The 19,141-nt window shown below is 37.5% G+C and overlaps 1 protein-coding gene across 2 annotated transcripts in view; it reads left to right on the top strand.

The window, feature by feature from the left end:
• Window positions 1-19,141, top strand: part of LOC150081718 (uncharacterized) — a 1,674,628-nt gene that overhangs the window by 934,105 nt on the left and 721,382 nt on the right. Inside the window, exon 23 of one of the 2 annotated variants that reach the window (XM_090378825.1) lies at window positions 10,207-10,224. The exons of the other annotated variant lie outside the window; for it this stretch is intronic. Coding sequence (XP_090234951.1) covers window positions 10,207-10,224 — 18 coding nt within the window. The remainder of the gene's footprint in view (window positions 1-10,206; window positions 10,225-19,141) is intronic. 2 annotated transcript variants of the gene reach the window in all.

Consider the following 19,141-nt stretch of genomic DNA (forward strand, 5'->3'; position numbering starts at 1 on the left):
ACTTATGACCATTTTTCATTAAGTGCATTATAAAGTTGCTGTAGTATCATGGGAAATGAAATAAAGAAGCTATACATCTTTTCAGTGTCCCATCTTTATCATTATGACAGTCAATCAGAATGGCCAGTCCATATGCTATCAATACCTTACCCATTTGCAACATTTTCAACCAGCCTTCCTATCTGACTTAGAACATTAATCTATATAAATGGATCTTTCTCCATTTGCTGTGTCGTATGGAAGGGCCTCTTGTCTCTGAGTCTCCTCTATATTTCAGAAAATATAGAGCCATTCCGGAAAAATGACAAGTTTAGTCAAAATGTCATAAAACAGTTGGATACAAAAATCAGCTTTGTCATTATATATCCCCTGCCCTACCATTAATATCCTGAAACCTGCCTTTAGACAAAAAAAAAAAAAAAAAAAGCTTTTATTGTGTCATTTTAATATTTTGTCCTGAAATCTTTGCGTTTATGATAGCCTTCAATCTTCGCACCATACTCTCAACCAGCTTTTTATATTCACCAATGACCCAAAACATTATGACCAGCGAGTCGTTATGCAAATTGAAGAAACTGCAGGTGAACTGCTTGTGCAGGTTCAGACATGGTATAAAAAAACACCTGATACTGAGCTCCGTTAATGTGTTACTCTTGTTCTTCAGATGGGAAAGGCAGCGGACTTAAGTGAGTTTCACAAATGCCAAATTGTAATGGCCAGATGACTGGGTCAGAGCATATCCAAAACAGCACAGCTGGTGGGGTGCTCACAGTCAGCCGTGGCTAGTACCTATCGAAAGTGGTCCGAGGAGGGAAAACCCACGAACCACTGGTGATGTGTTGGACGACCACGGCTCATTGATGCTCGAGGTGAGCGAAGGCTCTCCCGGATGGTACGTGGCAACAGAAAGGAATGCTGGTGACTGGAGTAATGTGTCACAACACATAGTACATCGAACCCTGCCGAAAATGGGGCTGCGTAGCCGCAGTCTGCTCAGAGTGCTCATGCTAACCACGGTTCACCGGCAACAGTGCCTACAATGGGCACGCGAGCATTGAAACTGGACCTTGAGTGATTGGAAGATGGTCGTCTGGTCCGATGAATCACATTTCCTGTTGCACCAGGTGGACAGCCGGGTACATGTGCATCGTTTACCTGGGGAAGTGATGGAGCCTGAATGCACTGTAGGATGAAAAGAAGCCAGTGGCAGTGGTGTCATGCTTTGGGCGATGTTCTGCGGGGATACCCTGGGTCCAGTCATCCATGTGCCAGGCATTCTGACATTTACCACCTACCTAAACATTATTGCTGACCAGGTACACTGTTTCATGGCAATGATCTTCTCCTCTGGCAGTGCTCTGCTTGGCAGTGATCATTAATTACTCTTCCAGTCTTTACGTTATCAAATTTAGACATCATACCCTCTATCCCTTCATCAATGTTATTTAAGAAAATCAGAAACAACAGTGGTCCCAATACTGATGGTTGGGGAATTCTTACATTAACCCAATCTGAGGAATAACCATTTATAATAATCCCCTGCCTCCTGCTCTGCTGAAGCCATCCAGTTAATCCATCTAAGGATTTTCCCTGTGATTCCAACCCATTCAAGCTTATAAAGTAACCGCTTATGTGGGACTGAGTCAAATGCTGTGCTGAAATCTAAAACTAGTACCAAACTAGTGACTTCTTTTGGGAGAAAAAAAAAAAAAAAAAAAATAGAAGTGGTGAAAGTTCGAGAATAACTTCAAGATATCCAATCTCAGCATAGAATAGAAGAAGAGATTAACAATGAACAAATCAGCAGGATCAGGTTCTAAAAACTTTACTAAGGCAAAAATAGTCGAGATATAAAGAAAATTGTTTCTCGCTATGTGTTCGTAAAACTAATGGCACATAAAATGAAGGCTGAACAGTAAAAAGGGAACATAAATGTAGTGAAAGTAGTGCTCAGATAGTCTAGGGTCACAATCCCATTCCTATAGAAAGGACATTGTACAGAATTCTGAGAGTATGAATCTCAGATTTAAATAATGTAAAACAGGAAGATAAGGATAAAAACAAAAAAATAAGCATGAATACCAATCATTAGTAAATAAAAATAATGATAGAAACAAACAGTTCCATAAACAATAATTTAAAAATTAGTAAAAAAAAATAATGATAAAATGAACAATTTGGTAAAGATAAACATCAAATTAAAAATTAGTGAGTTAAAAGAAAAATTGCATATTTTGTATAATAAAACATCATATATAACCATGCATTGTACACTATATACAAAATGTACATACCTAGATAGTGAGAAGTAGGCAATTAAATTAACAGAAAATTCATGCCAAAACTGAGTTGTAGTTGGACAGAACGTTATGGAAATTTAGGGCTTTATGCTGAAAGTGATATGTCAAATAAGATAAGGAAAAAGAGTTGCAGTGAGTCTGAGGTAGAATTTTCTGATGTTAGAAATAGTGATATTGTAATCATTGTAAATAGTGGTAATCCTGATGCATTGGGAGAGGATGATATTAGAGTGAACATTTTTAGAGATATCAGATAGCCAACGAGAAAAGTTAACCACCTCAAAGTTGAAGGCATCACACTTAATAATAAAAATCATGCCTATTATAATAGACACATTTCCATTAATCTTTATAATAATTGTGATAACAGTAAGTTCTCTTTTACTTCCATTGGTATTTCTGTTCTCTGTAGAGCTAATTATAAACTACATGCATAATGCATATATTCCCCCATTTTTACTTTCATTTTGCTGTAATATCCACTGCTTTAATTTTCTTAATGCCTTAATTAAAACCAAATTATTTACTTCTCTTAGTTTAAACCTAAACCTTAATGACATATATGTTATATCTGAAACAGAGATAACGGTTTGATATTGTCACCTTTATCTGCAGTCTCGATGATTGGTTCTTGATAAGCGACATCAAGACTGCACATTATGTGGCAATATCTTTCTTGCTTAGTATTATTTAATTTTTTCCCCCTTTGGCCATCTCTAAACTAAGTGTACCCACTGTTTATTGCCTTTCTATTTCTTGTAAATATCCAGTTTCTCTCCTTTTCCTATCGATTTCATTACTAAACTATATATATTTATATATTATTTAAGTATTTTGATAGTTTAATGATAATAGTTCATAAGTAATTAAATGTGATTAAAAGTAATTTATGGAATTACTAAAATTTATTAAAAGTCATTTAAACCCAATGATCATAATTAAAATGTAATTGGGTAAGCATATAAGTTGGAGGCCTGCACGAATCAAATTTCTCAGCAAGAATATCCTAGTGAATCTACTCTGTAGATTCACCAGGATATTCTTGAGTATACAAAAAAAAAATTAACTATATACAAAGCACATATCATATGCCAAATGCATTATATCAGTAGGCCCTGATATATTTCTTATTTCGAAAGACAGTATATTAATCTTTCTACTCTACCCAAATATGTATCCACACAAGAGGATTTCTCTGAGCTCAGGGCCTGCTACTATCCCTAAATATCCTGTAATAATGGTTTTTTTTTTTTTTTTAGGAGCATTAGCAACTAAGGCCATATTGCTCCGGGATATGCGGTGGTCATTCCCTGACCTTTCCGCATCCTCCGTATTTGGTGGTGACGGGCTCGAACCCCGGTCTAATCAAGAAGCGTGTGCTACGCACTGCTGCTCCTTCCCACCTGGCTACGGAGGCGCCTCCTGTAATAATGCATCTCTAATTTGGATTGATATATGCTTGCATATCTGGTTATGTGTATTGGATCACTTTGCAATTACTTTCATTTTAAATTTGGTATTTTTGCATATATCTGTTCTGATATTCCTTGTCTGAGGAATATCAGAGGACTGGCTAATTGGGGCTCTCCTCATTTGGCTTAAAATCGCTTTATGCCCCTCTGTCAAATTTATTTTGTGTCTTTATTATTCATCCACCCACTAAACATTCAGAATTTTCTTTAATTACTTCCTATGCAGAAATAGGGGAAGCAACTGATCTAACAACTATAAAAAAGGAGTAAAAATTGTTACTATTTTTCAACAGACAAGCTGATCAGAAAGCTTATTTCATTACAATTTGTACTGTCATGGTCATACATGGGCCAGTAAATCAGAGAGTCTTATAATGGGAGATTTTAATTTCCCAGATATCGACTGGAATTTGTGGGTTGGTCACTCACACACTAGCAAGGCTTTTGTGGATTTATTGGATGATTGTTTTCTACATCAGCATGTTCGGGAGGCAACTAGAGGGAGGAATACTCTTGATTTGATTATCAGCAGTGATTCTTCATGCATTAAGAATCTGCAGATAAATGAACCACTAGGTGGCAGTGATCACAGTGTGCTGAAGTGGGATTTACTCAAAGAGGTAACTACCATTAGGGGTAAAGGGAAGGGTTATTGCTTTCGTAAAGGCGACTACGATGGACTGAGACAGTATTTAAATTCTATACAGTGGGACCAACTGATGATGTTACCAACAGCAAATGCAAAATGGGAAGCATTCAAAGAACTTATCTTGGAAGCTACTAGGCTTTACGTACCAACTAAGAAATATTGTTCAAGGTTTAGGCCTAAATGGATGTCAGATGAACTGATGAGGCATATGGCAGAGAAGAAACATGCATGGGATACATACAAATTAACACATGACACAGAAGCCTATGATAGATACAAGTTGATCTGTAACCAAGTTACAAAGGAGGTTAGGCAGGCGAAGGCAGATTACGAGAAATCTTTGGCAAGGGATGCAAAGAAAAACAGCAAAGAGTTCTTTACTTATGTAAACTCTAGAAGGAAGGGGATGAATCAGATTGGTCCACTTGATATCGATGGGTCAACTGTTGATGATCCTGCTCAGATAGCTAACAAACTAAATGAATATTTTGCATCGACATTCACACATGAGGAGTTATTTAGCGAGGGGAAAGCCAGAGGTGTATTCAACTCTAGCAGTAAGCTAGAGAATCTTGTAATAACTGAGAGTAAAGTGGAGGAGAAATTGTTGAAGATAAACACAAGAAAGGCACCCGGGGTGGATGGGATCTATCCAGTTATATTAAAGGAGGCAGCAGAGGAAGTAAGCAAACCCTAAGCCATAATTATGAGAGCTTCCTTGGACTCAGGGGAGGTACCCACAGACTGGAGATGTGCAAATGTGACCCCAATACACAAAGGAGGATCAAAGGCTGACACAAGTAATTATAGACCTGTGAGTTTAACTTCTGTTCCAGGAAAATTAATGGAGGCACTAGTTAAAGAAGCACTGCAGGATCATTTAGACAAGACTTCAGTTATAGCTCGGACACAGCATGGTTTTGTTAAGGGGAAGTCTTGCCTGACCAACTTGATTGGATACTATGATGCAGTCACAAAGGAACTGGATGCAGGGAATAACTTTGATATTATATACTTGGATCTTAGAAAGGCTTTTGATACTGTTGCACATGGAAGACTGCTGCACAAATTGGAGCAGTGTGACATTGGAGGCAAATTGCTGCTGTGGCTAAAGGGGTGGCTGAGGGGGAGAAGACAGAGAGTGGTAATCAATGGACACTGCTCGTCGTGGAGTAATGTTATTAGTGGAGTCCCTCAGGGCTCAGTGTTGGGTCCATTATTGTTTTCTGTATTCATAAATGATATTGATGATGGTATATCAAGCTTAATGTCGAAGTTTGCAGACGATACAAAGGTAGGCAGGGTTGTCAAGGACACTACTGACACTATGCTGCTGCAACAGGATCTGGAAAGGTTCAGCAGATGGGCTAAGAGGTGGCAAATGAAGTTTAACATTGACAAATGTAAAGTACTACACATGGGAAACAGCAACCCCAGAGAAACGTATCAACTCTGTGGTACTACACTGACAGTGGTAGAGAATGAAAGGGACCTGGGGGTGGTTGTGCAGGCAGATATGAAGTTCTCTGAGCAGTGCAGACGGGCTGCAAGAGTAGCTCATGGTGTATTGTCAATGATATATAGGAATTTTTCTAGCAGGGATAAGGAGGTGATTATTCCCTTGTATAAGGCAATGGTCAGGCCACACCTAGAGTACTGTATACAGGTCTGGAGACCTCATTTCAAGAAGGATGTAGAGCTGCTGGAACGAGTACAGAGAAGGGCAACAAGATTAGTGAATGGAACAAAGGGGTGCTCTTACGAAGAAAGGCTTAAGTTTTGCAAATTACAGTGTCTGGAGACTAGGCACCAGCGAGGTGGTCTGATAGAGGTGTATAAAGCATTGAATGGTTTGAGCATGCTCAATGCTGATGGGATTCTTCCTCTCGCTCAGAATAATCACCTGAGAGGGCATAAATTCAAATTGAGGAAAGACAGATGTAGGATAGACGTGCGGAAATTTGCCTTTAGCCAGCGAGTGGTTGGTTGGTGGAACAGACTTCCATCCCTTGTCGTGGAAGTTGATAGCCTAAATAAGTTTAAGGCTCAGCTGGACAGGTATTTTGAACGAACAGAGGGGTGAAGTGGAAGTGGTTTTTTTTTTTTTTTTTTTTTTTTTTGGCTGATTCTGCATAAGCTTGCTTTCTTGCATCAAATGCCTCTACTAATGCTAACTAATACTGCAGAGCAAGGTAGCAAGAAATGAAGAACTTCATTGCAATAGAATAGGAAAGTGTGTGTGTACACACACAGGGTGATTCAGGAGGAATACTAAATATTTTGCGAGGTTATAGTATCGATTATTCTGAATAAAAAGTTCATATAAACATGTGTCCAATTCCCAATGGATACGGAGATGTTTGTGGATGTGTTCAATACGGAGATGGTTCTCAATGGTTCTTCCGTTTGAAACTGGTGCACACAAAGCCATTATATGAGGTATTAAAGAATCATAAATGACTTATTGTTTGCCTTTATTGACTTTTCGAATGATACAAATACATAATTGACAAATTTTTTATAGTTCACAATAAATGTTTGAAAATCCCACCGCCAACCTCAATGTACTTTGGAACTCTTGTGATAATACAGTGTGTTGTTCTTCTGAGGTCATCTCTGTGTTCCTTTATGAGGGCAGCAGTATCCAAAATGTGAGCGAGCAATTCGTTTCTTGTATTCGCCTTTTCTTTGTGTACTGCACTTTTCATTCATCCATCCCTACAAACAAAAATCTAGTGGAGTTGAGACCTTGGTGGCCAATGAACGGGACCACTGCGGCTGATCCATCGTTCAGGGAAAGTTCTGTTAAGATATTGTATCACCAGACAGGTATAATGTGCAGGATATAATGTGTATAATGTTTCAGCTCCATCATGCTGAAAGTACATGCCAATCCTTGTCGCCAAGGGAACATTCTCCAATGGTAGTGGAAATTCATTTTGCAGAAATTCTAGGTAAATGGTGCCCTCTAAGGCAATTTTGTAACCCAACAGGCCTAATCAACTGATTGTCAATGATACCATACCACACATTTACAGAGAAGTGATGTTCAAAATTTGTTTCTACAGTGGCATGTGGATTTTAATTTGACCACCTATTAGAGTTACGGGTGTTATTGATACTGTCAAGTGTGAAAGTAGCTTCGTCGCTGAACAATATTAATGGAATTTATTGTCGATTATCATTTATCCACCGACAAAATTCCAATTGTTGGGCATAGATAGTCTCCTGGTTAAAGGTGTTGCACCCACTGTATCTGTATGTGAAATGGGTACAAGCCATTCTCACGTAATGTTCGGCATACTCTTGTCTGTGGAACACTGATACGCATAGAAATTTTTTGTGTGCTAATAGTAGGACTATGTTCTACCGACTGAAGAATGTGTTCCATTTCATCCAAATTTTTGTTCATTTGCACGTTCAGAAGAAATAAGAGCACTGGGAACTGTACCAGTCTCGTGCAGTTTGGTGTAAATATTAGTAAATGCTCTTGAATCTGGTATTATGTAGTTAGGAAACCATCGAAGGTATTCTCTACAAACAGCAGTAGCACTTCCACCACAAAAACTGTAGACAAATACCATATTGAAATGTGTGAAGATGTGTGACATTCTTAACAACGCTTCTAACACCAAACAATGTCAGGTTATAACTGCTTTTTGGTTACATCTAATTCAGGGAACTGTGCACACCAGTTTTAAACTGCTGTATCTGTGTATCCGTTGAGAATTGGACCCATGTGTATATGAACTTTTTTACTCAGAATAATCAATACTATAACCTCCCAAAATATTTACTATTTCTCCTGAATCACCCGATATATATATATACACACATCTGCAATCTACAACTACAATACAACTGAAAATTTATTCCTTTAAAGTGCATGAAACATAAATTTAGCAATTAAGTATGTATATACAGGGTGATTCACTACCAGTGCGACAAACTTGCAGGAGGTGTAGGGGGCACAAAGACGAATCGGAATCACATAGCATTGCAGGGTCCGAAATGCCTTCATCATGCGGTAGAGGACGTTGAATGGGAGGTCGTGTGAACATCGATCCCACTGGAAGTCAGCATTTGCGAACTGTTTCTGTTGAAGAAACCAAGTAGCAAAAGTCCTCCGGAGTGGATAATCCGCAGGCTCCAATGATTGGACGCATTGCAGATGGTATGAACTCATTTGGTTTGTTGACAGTATCCTCCATACAGTGGATTGGGAAATACCCAATCGTTGGCCTATCGCTCGAGTACTCGTACTCGGATTGCCTTCTCCTCATTGTCTGGCGTCCTCGTCGTTCGCTCTTGATTCATGGTACCTCTCATGAAACAACCAGTCTCACGTAACCTTCTGTGCACATGTGCAAAAATCGTATGATGAGGAGCACGCCTGTGCGGGAAACATTCCTGGTACAAGCGCAGAGCGGCGCACCCATTACAGTCCGCAGCTCCATACGCGAGGTGCATGTTGACCAGTTCAACGTTTGAATACTCGTCCATCCTACTGCCTCGGGCACCGGTTCACAACTGCTGACTTCCAGCGGGATCGCTGTTCACGTGACCTCCCATTCAACGTCCTCTACCGCATGACAAAGGCATTTCGGACCCTGCGATGCTATATGATTTTGATTTGTCTTTGTGCCCCCTACACCTCCTGCAAGTTTGTCGCACTGGCAGTGAATCACCCTGTATATATAAATACCAATTACATATAAAAAATTTGTTAAAGCTGTAGATGCACTCTGAAAAATTAAGCAGGGGGAGATTCCTTGTTTGTACACATCTTGTGTACAAACAAGAAAACGTGGTTGAACTGAGGCAACATTGACCATCCACATAATATCTCAGAACAAACAAGAATCATCTAAATATGGCTAAACAACATAAGCTTTCAATTAGAGACCAGTCTGTTTCAGTGACAAGTCATCATTTCGGATCCGAAATGACAAGGGACAGTTTATCAGGAGAAGCAAGGGAGAAGAATGTCGCCTGGGCCATGCAGTGCACACAGTAAAACACATGAACAGTAATGGTATAGCTAAGAATAAGTAGAAAAGTAAATGGCACCTTTACATTTTGTGAACAATGAATTAAGCCAACAGTAGAATAATAATAGAGAATCAACTCATTTCCCAGATGATGCTGAAACTCTCAGTGTGATTGGCCACTCTGTTTATGAGAAGGAACAGCTTTAAAACCAGTTGACTATACCCAGCACCTCAAGAATTTTATCACATTGTATTTCTCAGTAACTCTGTTCCCCACTTAGTGGCATTTCAGAGTATGAAATGAAAGTTTTATTGAAAAGAACAGAAGTCTTTTCAGAGTACATGATTTTAGGTCACTGTGTGTAAAATCATCTCCAGGTGTCTTTTAGCTGTGTAATTTTGCACAGAGTGAAAATTTTGTTGAAAATGTTTTGATACCATTTTTGTGAAAGAATATGCTATATCCAAATGCCTTTTCTTAACATGGAAGAATAATATGGTGATAGTTCATAGAAAAATCTCTTGATTTGTTCATGTAATTAATATATACTGTTTATTTAAAACAATTTTTTGAAAGCATATTATACTTTATACTACAATATTTATTGTATTTAATGTTTTGTGATTTACCACTGGAGCTACATATGCCGCTTGCTCTCTCTCTCTCTCTCTCTCTCTCTCTCTCTCTCTCTCTCTCTCTCTCTCTCTCTCTCTCTCTCTCTCTCTGTCTCTTTGAATATTATTAAAGTGATTTGATTGCTTTTCCTTTTTCCATGCATTCTGGATCCATCTAGCAAGTTAAAATGGAAGACGTAAGTTTTTTTTTTTTTTATATGTGTATATACACACACATGCACTCCTTGTCCAAATGCACAAATTATTGTATTGCCAATTAAATTCCTGAATAAAAAATAAATTATAGCAATCAAAAATTAATTTCATACTGCTTTTTTTAATCTGTTAAGGTTAAAAGAAACAATATGGCAGGCATTCCCAATTGTTATAATTTCCCTGTTAAAGTTAAAAGAAGCAGTATGTTCCATACTCAATAATTCAACATGATTAATCCAAAAAAATTTAGAAAAATCTGTGAAGCAGTAAGTTACACAGAATTATATGAGTGATATATCTTAATGACTTGGCAGTTGCATAAAATCACGAAAGATTTTGCTTTCTTTAGTAGCCAAAGTAGCACATCTTCAGCTGATTCAATAGAGACTTGAATTTTTTTATTAAATCAAGGCAAAAATTATGTTGGTAAGGAAAAATGTTAAAAAGATGATTTTTCAGCTAATTAAAGTGAAATAGTAGAATGGGAGGGGGTCAGAAAAATTCCCATTAATCTGCCAGTGGGTTAAATGCTTTGGTCAACTTTACTATAAATTCTCTCTTTTTAGAAATGGATTTATGGTATTGAACTCTGTAAAACTTAGCACTCTGCAATCTGGAATTCTTTTAAATCATGGTCATTTTAAAAAGTTATCAACATTTTACAATCCAGAATATTAAGAAAGCAACCATATCAATGAACACATTTGTCTTTAAGGAGCCATGCAAAAAAGTGACATTTCTTTCTTTATAAGATTCTTGTAGTATTATCTTTTCTCTTAATTTGTTTTTGCAGTCTGTCAGCAGGATTTAAATTAAACTAGTTTTACAATGGTCTTAATTCTCACAACACAACAAAGTTGCATTTGCAAGAGTTGCCCTGGTATTGCACTATTTTCAAATAGATGAACTATCCAAAATGTTAACTGGCAGTATGTTTAAAAGAACAGACTACTGTGACATCTTGTTTGAGAACTAGGTGGTCCCTGATTAGATAGGTCTCTAATGACAACATACATGTCTATATGTTATCACTAGAGAGTTATAAAAAAAGTTGTTTGATATGAGTTCCATGTGGTATACAAAATTAGTTTTCAAAGTTATAATATAGTTAAAGCTTTCTTTAGTAGCCAAAGTAGTATAATAACCTTGTAATAATTACAAAGACAAGTTTGTTCTGCTGTGAGAATTAAGATCATTGTATTATTTATGCAGTTTAAATCCTGCTACCCTCAAAAACAGATGAAAGGACAAATATAGTCATTATAAATGTTTAGATGTAAACAAGATCGGTTGTTCATGCTTGATATTTATTGAAATGTGCTCCTCTAAAACTGCTCATCCTCTAAGTATACCTCGCTGACATCCAAAAAAATCATAAAATCTAGTGCCTCTCAATCCCCAAGAATGCCAGATTTTAAGGAGTTTAATTTATAATTTTGCTGATTGGACTAATGAAAATTTAGCATGAGTACTTGTACAACCTCTTATGACTATTCTTTATATCTGTACGTAGTTGTCAAATACTAAATAAATTGCGTGTAACATTTAATGTAGAAATTTCATGGTTTGTGTAGATGATTAAAATGTTATCTGGCACTTTTTGTATGACTATATGGTGAGATCAACTGAAATTACAGTGAACTGATAGATTCATTCAAAAGTATATCACAGATACAGCAGGTAAAATGAGATCATCATATACAGATCAAAATTTCCTCATTTCAAAAATCACTGATGATTATCAGTGGCAAGCCACAAAAGTTAATTTTTTTGTTAAAAGTGATTAATAGAACTAAGTTTTTATGTCAATTCAACAATTGAATCAAACAAATCCAGTAAAGAATTGAAATATACAAGGTATTTACAAAATGTTACTTCACACTGTGTTGCCCCTAGTGCCAAGCGATTTTCTTAGCACAGTTTACTAGTGTCTCTCTAGTGTGAGTATTGCTTTTCATAAGTTTTTCTCTGCTTGCTGCATTACTGCTAGCAGCATTACTGCTACTTCTTCTAGAAATGTACTTCTCTTCTGATCACTGGTTGGCACAACTCCTTACTCAACGTGGCGGAGTCAGAAACTTGGGTGGATAAAGCTACTTTCCTGAGAGTTAAAAGGAGCAAAACATGGAATTCGATAATTATCCTCCAATTGGCCCTTGACGCTCATCATACTCTAAATTAAATGACCATGACACATCACAGGTGAAAAGGCTGTGTACTGACACAGAGCAACAGGAGTGGCCATTTCTTTATCAAACAAATGTATGAATAATTTATCCCCATTTCTTATATAGAAATGTTTAGAAAACATAGCAGGCTTACCAAAAATGGTGAAAAAAATTTAGATCTGGTGATTTATTAATTGAAACTGCAAGTCTTAGCATCTGGGACTCTTTCAAAGCTCTTAACCTTTGGTGGTATAGCTGTGAAACTTACTCCCACCCCCATATGCAACACTAAATACCTCCAAAGGGATAACTGCAGAATGTGATCTGATGAATGTCACAGAGGATAAGCTGGTCCAAGAGTTAAAAGATATAAAATGAAGCAAGCAAGCAAAGCAAATTATGATGAGTAAAGATAGTGAGCTTCTTGCCACATGGAATATCATCCTTATATTTGGTCTATCAAATATATCTTCCAGTGTTAAAACCAGCTATCTCAACTGCCATGTAAGACCCTGTATTCCTAATTCTGTAAGATGTTATAATTGTGAAAACTTTGGTCACTCCCAGACTGTCTGTTGAGGGGGCTGTATTGTGCCCAAACTGTGGGTCCAAATCCCACACACAAGTGGACTGTGATACGGAAACACCACATTGTCCAAACTGTCAAGGTCCAACACCCCACTTACTCTAAGTCCTGAGAACTGTGGAAAACATGGAAAAAGATCCAAAGATATAAAGTAGAGTGGAAAGTCACCTATCAGGAGGCAGAGAAGCAAATTATGCTCACTACTACTCCAAAACATACCTATGCAGCAACAAAGAAATATCAGTCAGCAGTAGCACAAACTGACATGTTAGTTCCACCAGCCAAGTCTATTGCAGGGCTCAAGCAATACTCTCATTCTCACAACAGTCTTTTAAGGAATAGAATGTACTAGATTGCACCAACGACACACCAATTACAGTTCTGCCAACTGCATTCCACACTTGAACAGAAGCCATAAAAGTCAAAACAGCAGCCCCAATTAAGAAGACTCGTCCAAATTTAATGAATAGATATAAACAACAGAACCAACCTGGATGAACCAATCTTAGATTTGTATGCAAAAGATGACATGGACACTGGATGTTCTATCCCCCCCACCCCCACAAAAAAAAGAAAAAAATTAAATTGGGAAGACAAAAACAAGCTCGAACTAAAAAGAACAGACTGAATCCAACCGAATTATTAAAAACAAATAATGAATCACATCATGTAGTGGAATTGTAGAGGCCTATATAGCAATCTTGATGATATCTATAACATAACCAAGCAGTATAGTCTGGTAGGCATATGTCTACAAGAAACTAATCTATATCTCCACAGGTACTCCAACAGTCAAGAGTTACACTGTCTGGCTACAAAATAGAAATAACAACATTGCTGTGTGCAGAGGTGTGGTCATTCTTTGGAACTCAAGAATTCCCACTAAATAGTCCATACAAGTTGTGGCAGTATGTGCCTCCTCCTTAAGAATTATGTTAACAGTAGTTTCACTCTACCTCTCACCAAACAAAGAATGTACTTATAATGACCTGGAAGAACATCTTAATACGGATTCCACCTGTTTGTTTGTTTGTTATTTGGTTTTTAGGAGCATTAGCAACTAAGGCCATATTGCTCTGGGATATGCGGTGGTCATTCCCTGACCTTTCTGCATCCTCCGTATTTGGTGGTGACTGGCTCGAATCCCGGTCTAATTAAGAAGCGTGTGCTACGCACTGCTGCTCCTTCCCACCTGGCTACGGAGGTGCCAGATTGCTCCTACCTTTTTTTTTATTAGCAGACTTTAATGCGCACTACCCACTCTGAGGATCCTCACATACAGACACATGACGAAAACTTTTTTGAATCACTGCTTAACAAATATAATTTAACATTGCTGATACTTACATTCATTTCTACACTAGAATAACTACAGCTATATACCTGACAACCTGCTCTCTAACTTTTTTCCCACTCATCCTCTGGTCAACCCTGGACAACTCATTAAGCAGTGACCATTACCTGATAATTTGTGGAATTCAAACAACCGGTATCCTTCAGGCAGAAACCCACTTAAAATGGAAATTTTTCCAAGGCTAATTGGAACTTGTTTACTTTGAACAACTCATTTTATTACCAAATCATCAAATACCAATCCATTGATAATGGCACAGAACACATCACAGCACAGATTCTGACTGCTGCAACCAATGCCCTACCCAAAATGCACACTGATCGTTTTAAACATGCTAATCAGTGGTGGAAGGGTGCTTGCTGACTTCCCAAAAAAGAGAAAAACAAGGATGGAGCCTGTTTTGTGAGCATCGAACAACTGAAAATCTTATAAATTTCAAAAAAAAAACTTAAAGCAAAGGCATGGTCTGTAAGGAAAAGGCTAAAAAAGGTTCTTGGATCCAGTTTACATCTACTGTAATGGTGAACACAAATAGCATAATAATCTGGAACAAAATTAAAAAAAAAAAAAAAATGTAGTAGTAGATTTCCACCAGCATCCTCTCCAGTACTGAGGTGGAATGGGCAAGAAATCTTCAGAAATCTATCTTCAGTAGAAATAGCCAATGCTCTGGCAGAAAATTTTGCACAAATCTAATATAAGTATATCTACTTAAGAACAGTCATTTCAGTAGCATAAAATAAAGACTGAACAATGTAAATTTAGCAAAAGACTCTCACTTTCATGTAATCAGTTCTTTACAGTTTTGGAGCTCCAGGATGTGCTAAACAAGTCAACAAATGGGGCATCAAGTCTGATGGGATTTATTATCTCATGCAGCAACACCTAGACAAAAAAGCCCCCAAACTCTCTGTTGCTCTTTCTGAACTGGTCTTCTCCAAAAGCTACTATCCCAGATCATGGTGTCATTCAACAGTGCATTTTCCTGAAACCTAAAAAAGATCAACAAATCCATGCAACTATAGACTGATATCCCTTACTAGTTGCTTGGGCAAGGCATTAGAAAAGATGATCCACAATAGAATGGTATGGTACCTATAATCCCACTCAATCATCCATTGTAATCAATATGGCTTCTGCAAAATTTGATCGATGTTACACCTTATGATGAAAGCTGAGTGTAACATGTGGAACTCTTTATCCAAAAAGAACATCTTGTCATAGTGTGCCTGGATATTGAAAAAGTCTTTGATATTGAAAAAGCACTATGGTGTTCTTCAAGATCTCTATGCCATAAGACTGCAAGGTTGACTATTGGTAATCACACACATAGTTTCAATTGTGTTATCACAATGCTGTTTCACAGTCATCTGTCCAAAGAGAAGGTATATCACAAGGTTTGGTGCTTAGTGCTACACTCTTTGCTGTTGAAATAAACAATTTAGCACAGAACATTTTGGGGAATGTTGACATCTACTTCTATACCAATGACCTTGCAATATCTTGTCGCTCACAGAATATATGTTCCATTGAAAGATAACTACAGCTCACAATAAACAAAATAATTTTATGGATCTCCCATAATGATTATCAACTTCAAAAACCACAGCCATTCACTTTTGCCCAAATTATCCAAATTATTACTTGGAACTAAACCAATACCACTCGCCAACAATATCTGATTCTTAGGCATAACTTTTTGACACTAAACTGATATTCACGAAGCATATGCTACAAGCATAACATTAACTCCCTGTATGAAAAAGCTTAACATATTTAGTCTATGACAGTGGTTTTCAACCGGGGTGCTGCAGTACACTAGAGTACAATTTTGGGGTGCCGTGTAATTTCGGTTTAAGTACTTAAAGTTATTATTTTATTTTTATTTATTTTTTTAAAATTTATTTCATAAAAAGGTGTACGGTATCCATTGTACCGTATCTTTTTAATTTTGTGGTGTTCTATAATTGATCTTTATTTAGTAACTCTATATAAAGAATAAAATTATTATATAGGTATATATTAAATGGTCAAAAACCACCTTGTTAGGTATTTATTTTGGCCTAGGGGGTTGCCGTGAAAAAGTTACTGGGACACTAAGGCTGCCGTGAACCAAGAAAGTTTGGGAACCTCTGGTCTATGACATGGACTTGATTGCTGTACCCTCCTCCATCTATACTAATCTTTGATCAGATCTTGATTTGGTTATGGAGCTCCAATTTGACTCTGTTTGAAAGATTCTATCAGCTTGTCTCAACTCAGTGCAACACAGTGCACTCAGAAATGCTGTTGGGGTGTTCAGGACATTGCCAGTCCAAAGCCTATACATACAAAGCCAACGAACTCCACTTCACCGTTGAAAAAAGATGTTGCTCCTTAATTATGCAGTTAAAATACATCGTCTTTCTTCTCATCCTATATGGTCATACCTCTCTGATCCTAAGTAAGTAAACATTTTGATAAATTAATCTCATGAAAATAAACTTACAGGAATTTGCTTACAAGAGCTTATTCAGTAGGAGACTATGTACCTGACCAATACTCATAAAGTCACAAAAATTGTACGTCCTCCATGAAAAATGTGTATATCCTCATGTGATAATTACTTCTGTCTTTGATGGAACAGTCCCTGGACAATCAAACCTTTCAAAAACTATATATAGCCCATGCCTTGGGCAATGTACAAACTCTACAACTTTATATTGATAGCTTCAAAAGTGACAGATCTGTGTGAGATGCTGTGGTCTTACAAAAATAAACAGTCTCTGTCTCATTACCAGTGGAATGAAGTGTGTTTACTGCAGAACTCTGTGCTATTAAGATGGCTTTGACCTTTTTTACTAACAATTTCAGTGACAGCCCTCTAAGACAGTTTTCTCTCTTCATATCCATTCCTAAAACAAATCAAATCAAATATTACAACTCACTAACAGTAAACAGACTGTCATATTCTGTTGGATCCCTAGGCAAGCTGGAATACCAGGAAATTAGTATGCAGATAAAGCAGCAAGAAATCCCCCTTCCTCTGACAACACTGCATACAGATTCTTTATGTAATTTGTAAATCAATCACACTGAGTGTGCATTGAACAGTGAACAGAAATTTGGCATAACCAGTTATATAACAAGTTACAAAACATCAAACAGACATGGAGAGGTTGTGCTGGCCAGAGCAGGCGCCTCCATAGCCAGGTGGGAAGGAGCAGCAGTGCGTAGCATATGCTTCTTGATTAGACTGGGGTTCGAGCCCGTCACCACCAAATACGGAGGATGCGGAAAGGTCAGGGAATGACCACCGCATATCCTGGAGCAATCTGGCCTTAGTTGCTAATGCTCCTAAAAACCAAAATAACAAACTAGCTGGCCAGAGAACATATTAGTCATACTCACCTCATGCATCTCTTTTTATTGATAGGAGGTGATTCCCACCTGCTTGCACTGTAGTTCACCACTATCTGTAAAACATATTCTTAATGAATGCACTCATTATCAGTCTGCCATGTCGACAATGTTCTGATCCCTCTCTAATTTATAGGTGTCTCTTCAGCTCATTCATATTATTGGGACCACTCTAATCTAAGAGTTTTTCCACTATCTAAAATTGATTAATTTATATATGCTCTTCTGAACCCATTTTGATAACTTGTACATTCTCATTATACAGGCTGTAGTAACCCTTAAACACACACACACACACACACACACACCTACTCCAAAAACAACACCATTTCATAGTGTTCAAAATGGCGGAAAAATAATAAAATGGCAATACAAACACTTTTCACAGAACATGCTTAATGTGTCCACCATTGTTCCTGATACACAAATCCAGATGAGATACCCAGTCAGTAAGCACACAGTGAATGGGATCAGGAGTTGCATATGTCAATAATGTGCTGCCACAAATGTTCAACACTGAATTTTCTCTGTGTATATATCAGTGCCTTCGAGTAACCCCAGAGAAAAAAAATTTTTAGCAGTGTGAGATCTGAGCATCTCACTGGCCATTGAACAGGCCCTTAATATCCTGTCGAATTACCATACCACCTGCACACCATGCTACTAAAAGAACAACTTAATCATTATTTTTGAAGAGAAATTTTTTTTCAAAATGTATAGCCTAATAGGCATATGCTGAAATGTGCATGAGCACCATCTTGCTGGAACCATGTCGGAAAAACTCCATATTCGTTCAAGACACTAAGAATGCTTCTTTGTTGGGCATATGTAAATAGGCATCTGCAGTGACATTTCCTTGAAATTAGGGGGCCTGTTATGTGGTCTTTCCACCTCTCATACCATACCATAACATTACTTGATTAGCATCTTGTTCCCTTGGAGTAAACCAGTGAGAGTTGTTTTGAGACAAGTAGTGAGAGTTCTGTGAATTTACCTCACTGTTTCAATAAAAAATAACCTCATTACTAAACAGAATTGTGGATGGGAAATTTGTATTTTGAGCATATTGTTCTCTAGCTCATTCACAAAATTCCATCTGTCGGTCTGGAATATCATCACTTAATTCCTGCAAGGTCTGAAGTTTGTATGGATGCCATTTGTGAGCCTTGAGGATGCAGTTAATGCTGCTTTTCAATACTCTTGTCTCAGACTAATGCCAGGAGCATTAGTCTGAGACAAGAGTATTGAAAAGCAGTCTGAGAAAAAGCAAGCTTATGCAGCGTCGGCCAAAAAAAAAAAAAAAAAACCCCTTCCCATTTCACCCCTCTGTTTGTTCCAAATACCTGTTCAGCTCAGCCAGAAATTTATTTAGGCTATCAACTTCCATAACA

This window comes from Mastigoproctus giganteus, chromosome 8, assembly GCF_048544385.1.
Source record: "Mastigoproctus giganteus isolate SK-2022 chromosome 8, ASM4854438v1, whole genome shotgun sequence".
NCBI classification, from domain to species: domain Eukaryota; kingdom Metazoa; phylum Arthropoda; class Arachnida; order Uropygi; family Thelyphonidae; genus Mastigoproctus; species Mastigoproctus giganteus.